The sequence below is a fragment of the Schistocerca nitens genome, chromosome 7 (genome assembly GCF_023898315.1).
Source record: "Schistocerca nitens isolate TAMUIC-IGC-003100 chromosome 7, iqSchNite1.1, whole genome shotgun sequence".
Taxonomy (NCBI): Eukaryota; Metazoa; Arthropoda; class Insecta; order Orthoptera; family Acrididae; genus Schistocerca; species Schistocerca nitens.
In genome coordinates this window covers 201,024,330-201,037,635 of record NC_064620.1, presented here as the reverse complement: position 1 = coordinate 201,037,635, position 13,306 = coordinate 201,024,330, and the positions used below count along the sequence as shown (strand labels likewise).

Sequence of the window (13,306 nt, the reverse complement as noted above, 5' to 3'; positions counted from 1 at the left end):
CTACTTGAAATTGCACAAAAGTTTGAAACCAATTACAGAGTCAAGAAGTATAAATTATGAGAGTCCCCATGTCAAAATTTATATTTTAATCTTCCCAAAATGTTGTAACTGCGGAACTTGACATTAATAATATTTTCCGTACTCATTCCTCTACTTGCGTCTGAGTTTCCAAGCTGTGGCCCCCACATAAAAACTGTAAGATACAAACTTGTAGCAGTAATGATTAAACTTATTAAAATGTGATTATTTGTTGTTCTGCAGTTTCATAAGTTGTTCTGCAGTTTCATAAGTTCTGAAAATCACATCTGTGTCACATGAAGAAATTTTAGGAGGGGGGGAGATGTTTGTTTACTGACGTACTGTCACTGGTGAAATTCAGATTCGTGCCAGGTGCTAAGTATTGCCAACGTTTTGGTTACCTGGATGAAAAATATGTTCTGGCATGGCTGATTTAATCATCTTCACTAACCAGCTGTTTCCTTATGTTCCTCTGTTTCCATGCTGTCCTCTTCATAGTACTTACACACCTATGCACAACTATGTGGTTTCCTATATGTCTTGGTTTCGATTGTAGTAGACCAGCGCCCTTGGCCCATCTCAGATACTTCATCTACATCTTTATCATAAGGGTACATCTGATACCACTAACTGACCTCTTCCTCCCTTTTCCACTTGTGTATGGCTTGTGGGAAGAATCATTGGTGGCAAGTGTCTGTATTAGGTCTAATTTCTCAGATTTTCTTCTCGTGATCATTTCAAGAGATGTATGCAGAAGGAAGTAATATGTTTCCAGACTCTTCCCTGAAAGTGCTGTGTAACAATCTCAATAGTAAACTTCTCCGTGACGTACAACATCTCTCTCATAATAATTGCCAATGGAGTTTGTTGAGCATCGCTGTAACATTCTCGCACTGACGAAACAATCCCACAATGAAACACACCATTCTTCGTGGGATCTTCTTTATGTCTTCTATCAGTCTTACCTGGTAAGAATCCCAGATTGATGAATAATACTCAAGAATTGATGGAACAAGCATCTCGTAAGGCACTTCCTTTGAGGATGAGTTACTTGTCCTGAATGTACTATGAATCTCTCTGATTTCTGCTTTTCCTACTATTTGTTTTATGTGGACATTCAATTTAAGATCACTCTGGATAGTTACTCCTAGATATTTTATGGTACATTGTTTTCAGCAGTTTACCATTAATAGTGTAGTTGTACAGTATTGGATTTCTTTTCCTATGTATGCACAATATATTACATTATTTATGTTCAGGATCAACTGCCAGAGCTTGCACCATTCATCAATGCTAATCAGTACTGCCTTCTGGTGTTGCTACTAATTTACAGACAGCTGTACCATGTGCAAACAGTCTTAAGGAGCTTCTGACACTTTCTGCTAGATCATTTATATAGTTAATAAACAATAATGGTCCTATTACATTTCCTTGGGTTACTGTGGAAGTTACCTCTGCATCTGCTGATTTTATTCTGTTAAGAGCAAAGTGTTGAGTTCTGTCTGCAAGGAAATTATTTATTCACTCTGCAGTTGGTTATCTCAATATCTGCTATTTCTTTGTCCATGTGATGGTTGAAAGTAGGGACTGTATTATGATCTTTCACAGTGAAACAATTCTGAAAGACTGAATTTTGGCCTACTCTCTGTTGTCCTCAATGTCAGTGCCAGTATGGTCATTGAGTGAATGAAAAGAGGATTTTGAACCACTTAATGATTTTACATAAGATCAAAACCTCTCTCGGAGGTTTACTCAGATCGGTTCACAAAATTTTACTTTCAGAGTCAGTGAAGGTTTCTGTCATTGCTCTCCTTATGCTCTTTTTCGCTTCATTCAGCTTTCGTTTGTCATCTACGTTTTGACTTTTCTGGAATCTGTGGTGAAACACTCTTTGTTTACACTGCAGTTTTCTAACATGTGTATTAAACCTGAGTGGGCCTTTCCTATCACTTATGAGCTCACTTGGAACATAATTGTCTTAAGCATATTGAGTGATGATTTTGAATTGTTCTCATTTGTGCTCCTACATCTTGGTCCTCAGCACCGAATATTTGATTCTGACTACTCACATACTCTGCAATTTGTATCATGTCACTCTTGCCAAGCAAAAATATTTTCTTATCTTTCTTAACATTCCTTGGAAAACTTGTGGTCATAATTGCTACCACAGCCTTATGATCAAGGATACCATCCTCTACATTCACTGATTTGATAAATTCAGGTCTGTTGCTATAAGGTGAAGACATAACCTTTAGTAGTTGGTTGTTTAATTATCTGATAAAAGTAATTTTCAGACAAACATTCAGAATAACGTCACATGAATCCTGTTTCTGGCACCAGATTTGATCGTACACTCTCCCAACCTATGCCTGGTAAGTTTAAGTCACCCCCTCACCCAACAGAATTAACAAGAAAGTTATCGGCAATATTCTGCAAGTTCTGTCTGAAGCACTCTACCAGTACAGCTCCTGACCCAGATGGAGTATAAAAGCAACGGATTTCCATTTTTGACTGACTATTGATGCTAAACTTCACTCACATTAATTCACATTCAGAATCTGTGATAACATTGCTAGATATTTTCGAATTTTATACTGCAATAAATAACTAATATGATTTATTTTCATGTTTACCAATATACAGGTTGTTCGCCAATTTTTTTGCTGCCTGTACAGATTTTTTTGAATGTATTCTCATATCTCTTTGAATACCCCACACAATTTTTTTGCTGCCTGTACAGATTTTTTGAATGTATTCTTATATCTCTCTACATACCCCACAAAGTCAGCATTTTTGTTATGTTTTAACTCATTCTGAAGCTGTCTTTTCCTGGTACTAGAAACTTTTATTCCTGGTGTAATCCAATTTATTTTATTGGCCACTCTCTGTCACCTGGTTTGAGGGGGAAAAGTTTCATTGGAAACATCTAGGAAGCAGTTTAGGAATGTTTTGAAATTTTTTTCACTTGACACACTATTATCTAGAGGCCATTTCATAGTTCTCAGTTTGTTAGGAAATATATTTACATTCTCTTTGCTGAAGTTCCTTTCAAAATGTGTTTTCACATATTCTGGTTTCCATATTTTTGGAAGCTCTATGAGCAGTGCTGAATGATGTGATGTGCCTAAATCTAAACAGAATTTGCTTCCATCCTCAAACTGATAATTTGTCAGAATATTGTCAATAGATGTTTCAGAGTGGCTGTTTCTTCTAGTGCATTCAGTGAAATTTAAATTAAAAGCATATTTCTGAATTAAGTCACAAAACTTTACAGTGTCATTATTATTATTTAATACAATTATATTAGTCTGCTGCAATTAAATTTTTTTTCTTTCTGTCTTTCTAATAAACATTTAAAATTGGATAAAAATAATTTTGTTACAGCACTTCAAGGAATTCTGTACAGAGATAAAATTACAGTATTTAAATCGATTAGCTCCACTGCACAACTTTAAAAATTACATTCCTCATTCAAACAACTGAACTCAGTTCTCTCTATATAATTTGTCGTCATTTAGAAGGATGCAGCAGCCCCCACGAGATCTGTTACCTCTGTAAAAACTACTGGCAACTGTAAAATGTTCAATTTTGTTCAGAATTCCTGTACTGCCTTTTGTCACCCAATGTTCATTTAAAAATACAATTTTTAAGTTTGAACATTCTCAAAGTAAAACTTGAAGTTCACCAATTTTTGAATAACTTGGGTTACAAAAATCTGAGGCTATACCATTTACATTCCAATGCATTAGAAAATGTTTGTCACTGTTTTGAATGATTTTAAGTAAATCATTTGTTGGAATATATCTATATTTTTTTTATTTTCAGTTGACTCTTTTGTTTTAACATCCCTTCCACACTTTGTTAGTTTCCCTGATTATTGATGATTTTGCAAACGTCCAAAAACATTTTACTCAGATTCACTGAGACTAGCCAGTTTAGATGTATGACATCTATATGCAGACATTTGTTACTTATGAATTTGTTTGGGTTTGTAAATACCATGCCAAGTTTATTATACTGGTCCCTAATTCCATTGTTTATTTTATCTGTGCAAGAGTCACTCACCGATCTCCTGTGCAAAATACCACATATAGCACTAGCTATGTTTAATTTTTAGGTGAATATCTTATCCAGAAAAAGTAATGTTTTGTCTACCTCCTCCACAGTGTTGAATTGAATCCAGTTGTTTTTATGTCTCCGTAGTACAAAAATTTTGTCCACATAATACAAACATATGTTTGGTCTATTGAGTGATAGTTTCCAGGGCCTGTTCTTTAATCTTTGAGCGGGCTTGCCGATCTATTATTATTATTATTATTATTATTATTATTATTATTAAAGTAAAGTTTGGATGGTAGGGGACGAGATACTGGCAGAAGTAAAGCTGTGAGGACGGGGCGTGAGTCGTGCTTGGGTGGCTCAGTTGGTAGAGCACTTGCCCGTGAAAGGCAAAGGTCCCGAGTTCGAGTCTCGGTCTGGCACACAGTTTTAATCTGCCAGAAAGTTTCATAACAGCGCACACTCTGCTGCAGAGTGAAAATCTCATTCTGGATTATTATTATTATTATTATTATTATTATTATTATTATTATTTCATGATTATGTGCATGGGGTATTCAGTACCCCACCTTCCATGGTAAGTTGGAATTTCATTAGGTATCAGTTAAATATTTATATTTTGGAGTAATATTATTATACATTTGTTTCAAAAGCTTTAATCAGCACATGAATAAGGAATTCATGATACAAGTATGTAACAAAGTGAAGTAATACATTACTTAATTTATTTTTCTTTTCCACATGTGGCAATGCCTTTCCTTCATCTTCTCTGATAGTCCTGATATCTCACTGATGTCTTTGGAGTGAAATTTCCTTAGAAATCCTGGAACATCAGTCAGTTGTGATACGATTTTTGATCTGTTTTTCATGTGTTCATTCATGAACGCAAACGCTAAATTCTTCAAAGGAATACATTGAATTTTGATACGTCTGTCTGGGTTCGGAAGTGAATGTAAAATTTGGCAATTTATCCCAGCTATATTTAGCATAGTGTAAGACAGGAATGGAGTCTCTCGCACCTACTGTTCAATCTATACATCAAAGAAACAGTGACGCAAATAAAAGAAACATTCAGGAGTGTGATTAAAATTCAAGGTTAAATGGTATTATATTGAATAGTCGAATGAGTACAGAATATGGTTGAGAGTAAATTGAAAAAAGACGAATGTAATGAGAAGTAGCAGAAATGAGAACAGTGAGAAACTTATCAGAATCAGAGATCACGAAGTAGATGAAGTTAAAGAATTCTACTACCTAGTCAACAAAATAACCCATGATGGACAAATCAAGGATGACATTAATAGCAGACTAGCACTGGCTAAAAGCACATTTATTTCCAAGAGAAGGCTACTAGTGTCAAACAAAGGTCTTAATTTGAAGAAGAAATTTCTGAGAATGCACGTTTGGAGCACAGCATTATGTGGTAATGAAATGTGGACTGTGGGAGAACTGCAAAATCAGAGAATCAAAGCATTTGAGATGTAGTGCTGCAGAATAATGTCGAAAATTAGGTGGACTGATGAGGTAAGGAATGAGAAGGTTCTCCAGAGAATCGGGGAGAAAGGAATGTAAGGATAGTACTGACAAGAGTAAGGGGCAGAATGATAGGATATATGTTAATAGGTCAGGGAATGACTTCCATGGTACTAGAGGGAGCTGTAGAGGGTAAAACCCGCAGGGGAAGACAGATTGGAATACATGCAGCAGATAATTGAGGATTTAGGTTACAAGTGCTCCTCTGAGATGAGGAGGTTGGCAGAGGAGAGGAATTCGTGGCATGCCACATCAAACCAGTCAGAAGACTGATAAAAAAAAGCGTTGTATAAGATAACACCATAGGCCATCTCCTTGTAATTCTGGAAACAGAATATCACTCTACCATTTTGTCCACAGTATCTACTCCTCCAATTATAGTCAATGATGAAAGATGGCGTTCCTGTTTTGGGGTTGGTGTCATCTATATTATGCTTTGTAGGCAGGGGTATCAATAAACAATTTCTATTTTCTAGCTTTTTTCCCACATATTTTTCAGTATTACTGCTGTAAAAACTGTGTATGTGTGTGTGTGTGTGTGTGTGTGTGTGTGTGTATATTACACATGGCAAATATTTTTATCCCACATTTGGCAGGCTTGGATGGTATGTACTGGGTCCAGGAACAGGGTCCCCATAAATCCAATCTACGTTTTGTCAATTGTTACCTGTTCAGTAGGATTGTAGGATCATTTGGTTGTTGTAAAGGAATATAAAAGCTTTCTGATGTTCGTTAACCAGTCAAGATTTTTCCTTTAATTTCAAGTTGAAACATCACTAAACCTCATACAACACATGACAAATAGAAATTCTTTGTAGCTTATTGTGGCCATCAGGATACCCATGCCTGTACCATCTGATCCCAGAGTTCTTGTACATTTACATGTTCACTTTTCTTTATGCCTTAATTTCACATTTATCCATAAATTTGCAATCCCTTGTACGTCTTGTTTGTTACAAGGTTATCGTTGTATTTGTTTGTACCGGATACTCTCATATCTATCATACGAGTTTCAAAAAGCTTGAATAACACAATAATTTCATTAGAAGTATTGTTTGAATAGATTGGGAGAAGGGGTGAAACTTTCATAATGTTGATTTGCTTAGGGTTTTTTAGGCTAGTTTTTTACTCCATTTTAATTGTTCATCTTTCCCTAAGAAGAAACCAGTTTCTGAACTTCTTTCTTCCTTACTCCCACTTTTGCCTTCCTGTTAGGAATTAGTTTCATGCCCTTGGTCGCTAAAGTGAACTTCTTTGTCACTCAGATCACCTTTTTTTCGGCTACTTCAACAAGATTTATTCCAAGTCTCTCATCTTTGTCGAGTTCTTGAATGTATGCAGATATGTCCTCAACCTTTCTAAAATAGTTGGACCTAGAAACAAATAGACAAAAAACACATATTGTTGGCTAATGGCACCTACATTGCAATAAATATAAAAAAAATTATTTACACATTTTCACATTCTTGTAATGAGTACTGTCATGAAAAGGTACTTTTACAGTTCAATCCTTTGCGTAGATAAATTGAAAATTTCACAGATGCTCAAAATTGCCCGAAAGAAAAAAGTATGACATGACCGGGTACACAGGGTACGGCGTGCACCACTGCGAAACAATGCAATACTGAGGATGCTGACTCAAGGAGGGAGGGTAGAGGGAAGGAGGGCGGGGGAAAGACAATCAGGCAATAAAATACCTAGAGCTGCCACGTCACAGGGCTCTGCACTGTGCTGCAGCACTACAAAATTCCTCAGTAGATACTAAATACCCCAGTGCACCCTCTCAAAGGTAAAAATGTTTCCATTAAGTCATTTGCCGCCACCACCACGACAGGGGTGGGGGAGCTAGTAGTCACTGTCCTGTGTGTGTCATTCATGAAACACAACACAATTGTTTGACAGTATTCATACATTTCTGTAATATCGGCAGGTAAAGAATTTGATTCAGTTGATCCAACACCTTTTAAAAAAACGTTAGACTTGCACAGATTTAAGCTACAGTGAATATTTACATAAGTTGTCAGTGAGCCACAGCATGCAGCGTCCAAACATCAATCACTGCAACTGTTCTCCTCCTCTCCCTTTGAAGATGTCTGCAGATGAGGATGATACATCAGTATTTTTTAGAGAATCTGTGGGAACACAGCGCAAACACCAGGAAATTTTTCATTAGTATACCAACAGAAATGCCTTGCAGTGTAAGTGGCTTCTGTTGGTCGACAGATAGCCAAATTTTTTATTTACCTACTATTTTAGACTTTATTTTGTTACCTTAATTCTGTTGTAATGGTATTTGCATACAAGGAAATAAATAAAAAAAATAGTTCAGTGTGCTGTAGGGCAAGTGTTCAGTGAATTTAGGTCAGTATGACTCAAATTTTGACAATGGTTGCAACATACAGGTGCTGAATTGTTCATCCTGACAACCACATCCACTCTGAAATTTAATACTTTCATAACCATTTCATAGATCCCAGTCATAGTTATTTACAAAAAAATTTCTGAGAGATGCTGCTTTGTTTGTGACAACAAGCATTACCGTATCTAAAATGAGTCTTGGTTACAAGCATTCTGTGCTATTATCAGCTGTTTCATTACAGGTTTCCTTCAAAGATTTCAAGGTTCAGAATATTGTGGCCACATGTGACTTGAAGTTCCCAATTCGGGTTGAAAATTTGAATCAGATGCACGGCCAGTTTAGCAGGTAATATGTTCAGCATGGTAGACTTATCACTGTGAGACGAACTCACATGCTTTTAGTATTAATTTAGAAAATCTTATTTGCATTGAGTAATAACATTTTATATTTCTTGTAATAAGTGAGGCAGAATGTAATTAATACAGTGAGGTGGAATATTTTTAGACTGTACATTGTGCAGATTCTTTGTGAAAGTAAAAAAAAAAAACAGTGGGCCAGACTGACATGAAGGTGCTGCAACAGCCTAACTTTGTATGTCCATTTTCATTGAGGTGCTGCTCATACATTATCAGGGGAGCCCGTCTGCAGAATATGTAAGAAGTGGAAAGCCATGTTTCAAATTTGAGTGTTAAATCAGTTTATGAAGTGTTCTATGGAGAGTTTACAATACATGACGTAACAGGTCTTCTTTACTTGTAAACAAACGAAAACGCATGGAAGCATATGAGTCTTATGCAGGGATTGGATTAAGTATGCATCTACCAAGTCCCAAAAGAAGAAGGGGGGGAAAAATGAAAAAAAAAAAAAAAATTGTGATGTTAATAGGATTCATTGAAGGTTGAAACTGTGGTTTAACCATCACATTCACTGCCGGATTTTAAGCTGTATTCAAGTAGTACTAACATACAGATCAACATAAAAAAAAATTTCTGCATTTATCACCTTGTTATTTTATTGTAACAATTATCTTAATATCTAGGTTCAGGAATTGAAAAGTTCTGTTACATACTTGGCAAGTAGCAGTGTTTTTTATATAAAGCTATATGACAAGTAGTAATGTGCTGTAAATATAACTCAGTATTTACATAAATAAAAAAGTTTATTTGAAAAATACTATTGTAACCAAGTAAATATTAAGGATCAAACTTAGATTGCATAAATGTGAGTAGTACTAAGCAGTTGTTAATGCAGTGTACAGTTAAAGTTTCTGTGATGGCCTTGTCTTACTTTAATGTAGGCATGGATTTATTTCACACCCCTGAAGATTTTCCTTCTTGGTAACATCCATGTAACTTATGGAGTGAATGAATAAATGAATGAATATGTATCAACCAACACTGAAACTCGCGCACCTGAGTGACAGTTGATGCATATAGTCTGAACTTGGTTCTAACATGTCCTATTGTCATTTATTATTATTATTATTATTATTATTATTATTATTATTATTATTATTATTACCTCATATATTAGATGTAAAGCAGAGTGCTTTATTTACACTACTAATAATCTTCAGAATTCTCTTTAGTTAAATAACAGTATTTGGCAACTCATTCAAATATCTAGTCCCTTCAGTGAAGGAAAATTAGGGGAAAAATTGTTTAGTCACAAATTTCTGCATAGTGTCAGGGATCAGCATACAGAACCCCTACCTGATGCATGTGAGAGTTGGAGTGGGGGCATTAACAGATCACCTTTTGTTTTTCTTTAATAATGCTAAAGATGCACCTTCTAGCGCAAATGTTTCCCAGTACAAAAATAAACTACATTAAGTTTCCTACAAAAAAGATACCATTCATTTTTTCTGTAGGACTAACAGTTTCCACATTACAGGGGATGGAAAAATCACAGCTTATTAAAAAATATTGTTCTAATGGTATAAAATTAATATTTATATTTAAATGAAGTGAGTTAAAAAAATATATAAAATGTGTGTACCACATCTAAGTGCAGTAGAGCTGTATTAAGGGATAAAGTGTCTTCTTCCCTTCTTCACAGGTCTGCAAACTGAAGGTAGATCAGGTGATTCCTCACTCTGTCTACCCCATTACGTCACAAGAAGCAGCTACAGGATGTTTTACAAGTTACAGGACCCTCCACAATGTGTCTTAAAGAGTTACTGGTGATGCAGTGCACAAACATGCTCGAGGAGTGTCTATTTTGCACAAAATAGACTAACCCTACACAGAATACAGGTTGTTGTTGTTGTGGTCTTCAGTCCTGAGACTGGTTTGATGCAGCTCTCCACGCCACTCTATCCTGTGCAAGCCTCTTCATCTCCCAGTACCTACTGCAACCTACATCCTTCTGAATCTGCTTAGTGTATTGATCTCTTGGTCTCCCTCTACGATTTTTACCCTCCACGCTGCCCTCCAATGCTAAATTTGTGATCCCTTGATGCCTCAAAACATGTCCTACCAACCGATCCCTTCTTCTAGTCAAGTTGTGCCACAAACTTCTCTTCTCCCCAATCCTATTCAATACCTCCTCATTAGTTACGTGATCTACCCACCTTATCTTCAGCATTCTTCTGTAGCACCACATTTCGAAAGCTTCTATTCTCTTCTTGTCCAAACTGGTTATCGTCCATGTTTCACTTCCATACATGGCAGAATACAGGTATGAATTATTAATAATATTAACACAAGAAATGGATGTGGGTAGAATATACATAAATCTCTGCCAGAGGGGAAATTGATTCTTTGTTGCCCTGTGTGGCAGCTGTAGTGTTCCTCTGGAAAAGTGACTTTCTCTGCTCATAGTGACTTCCCCACTATGAGTGCTGCTCAGTTATCAGTTTGCAGACAGGCTGTAGTACCTCCTCAGCATTTCCTGACAAGTTTTATCATGTGAACAGAAAAAAATAACATTACCAAGCATGTGTTTATACAGTAGAGTTATTTTCAGTTTATTGAATGACTACTTACTTGTAGTTGTTAAGTAAGCTTTTATGTAAAAAAGCTGAACAGCTGAAGCTGTCAACTGTCTACCACACCGAAGAAGAGCCCTTTCCACGTGTAACATGCTTTTAATATGTATTTGGCATTGATGATTTCATTGTCTACTATCACTATCCGGAATATTTTTCACAGCATGAGGATATCTAATGCATCCCCCAGCCTCAAACTCTCCAAAAATCTGAAGAGGCCCAGAGGGTTAAACTGTGTAACAAAAGTGGAACACCTAGGTGTTATAGAATTTGAGATATTCTAACGTAGTGAAGGGATACAACACAACAGATAACTTTTTTGGACTTGAACATCAGACATACTCACACCCTTGTATAATAAGTGGCTTCAATCAGTGCAGCCCATTCTACAAGTTGCAGAAATTCCTGAATAGAAAAGTTTCATGGAGTACCACACTGCACTATATTTTTGGTCATTCATTAATTCACCACCAAATAACTAAAACACAATCACACAACTTTACAATATGCCGTCAGTGAGGAAAGCAGCAGCGTGCCACATTGATCAGTCCAGTCCCTTTCCCTTTCACACTAACACTACATAGGTCAGATACATCATCATACTTACAAATTGAACACAGGAACATATTTTACATCAAAGCTCACTTAACGACTGTTAGTCGTTCAACAAAGTGAAAATAACCACACTATGTAAATGAGTGTGCAGTGAAGTTACTTTGTGTATTCACATAATAGAACTCAACAGAAAATGCTGAGGAAGCATAGTCTGTCTGTAAACTGAGCAGCACTCATAATGGAGGAAGTCACAATTTACAGAAGAAAACTGCAGCTCCGATACAGTGTGACTAATAATCACTTTTCACTCCAGTGTTGTAGAACAATGTGCAAAGATTTATGTAGATTCTGTTCATGTGCATTTTTGTGCTAGTATTATTAGTGTATTCTGTATAGTGTTAATGCATTTTGTGCAAAATAAACACTCCTCGGGTGTGGTGGTCATTGTGTCAACAGTGATTCATAAGGCATGCTGTGGAGGGTTATAACTTTGTAGTTGCTTCTTGTGACATAATGGGGTAGATAGAATGGGGAATCACTTGCTCGACCTTCAGTTTGCAGAAGTGCATGAATACAATCTGCTCTCTTACCTTACCTCATGCTTTAACCCCACAGACTGGCCTCCACCGTCCTTTTACACTCCCGAAATGCATCTTATCCTTAATACAACTCTACTGCACTTAGATATGGTACACACATTTAATATTGTTTTCAACCTACTCCATTTAAAGATAAAAATTAATTTTATACCATTACAGAAATTTTTTAATAATCTGCATTTTTTCTGTTCCTTGCAACACTGAAACTATTAGTACTAGAGAAGTTCAATTTTGTATCTGGGAACACTTTTGCTAGAATCTACAGCTCGAGTTACTAAAGAAAAATACAAAAAATTGTCCCCACCCCCAGTGCTCACACCCCTCCAGTCGGGATTGTTAGTTTGTTGTTCAGAAAACACACTCCTAGTACCATGCAGAAATTTGAAACCACACAATTCCTCTCCCCATCCTCCCCAGTTGATCTATCTTTTGGTTCGTTGACTGGGTTGGCCTGGGTACAGTGTGTCTCAAAATAAAGTTTATATTTGATGTGTTAGAATAAAATAGAGGTTGAAATCTAGTGACAAAATTTTTATTTATCATTGAAATGTACAGTTCAAGAATATACTTCTTAAAAAGTCATTTAAATACAATCCAGCACACTTACTGCACTCCTTTAAACAGTGAACAAGATTTTACAAGACGGTTTGTCTTGTAGACACTGGGATTGCTGCCACTTCGCAATGGATATTTTCTTTCAGTTGTTCTATAGAAGTTGGATTATTAACATACACTTTAGATTTGACATATCCCTATAAGAAAATATCCATGGTGCTCAAATGTGGACTGTTGGGGCCACTTTGTCACCCCTCCTGGAGATCTGTTTGCCAGGGAGAATTTCGTGAACTCGCAGTATAGATGCATTGGATGTGTGTGCTGCGGCTCTTTCTTAGTGAAACCATGTTCTTCGTTTATAACCAGGAAAGTTTTGTAATTCAGCTCCAAAAAGTCGTGTATCATCATCATATAACGTGCTGAATTTGCTTTAACTGCACAACTGCTCTTCATCCTCAAAAAAGTACAGGCCAGTTATTCCTCGATCCAACATTGCAGCCTATACAGTAACCTTTGTTGAACGAAGGGATTTCTCATGCTTCTGTTTAGGATTCGTTGCACTCCAGTAGTGGCAATTTTGCACACTGATGTGACTGTTCAGGTGAAAATGAGTCTCATCAGAAAACAAGATGTTGTTAA

At 36.3% G+C, this 13,306-nt stretch overlaps 1 protein-coding gene across 1 annotated transcript in view; it reads left to right on the top strand.

Annotated features, from left to right (window-relative positions):
• The window catches only part of LOC126194936 (uncharacterized), a 64,812-nt gene that overhangs the window by 35,600 nt on the left and 15,906 nt on the right, over positions 1–13,306 (top strand). Inside the window, exon 5 of the mRNA XM_049933320.1 lies at positions 8,211–8,314. Coding sequence (XP_049789277.1) covers positions 8,211–8,314 — 104 coding nt within the window. The remainder of the gene's footprint in view (positions 1–8,210; positions 8,315–13,306) is intronic.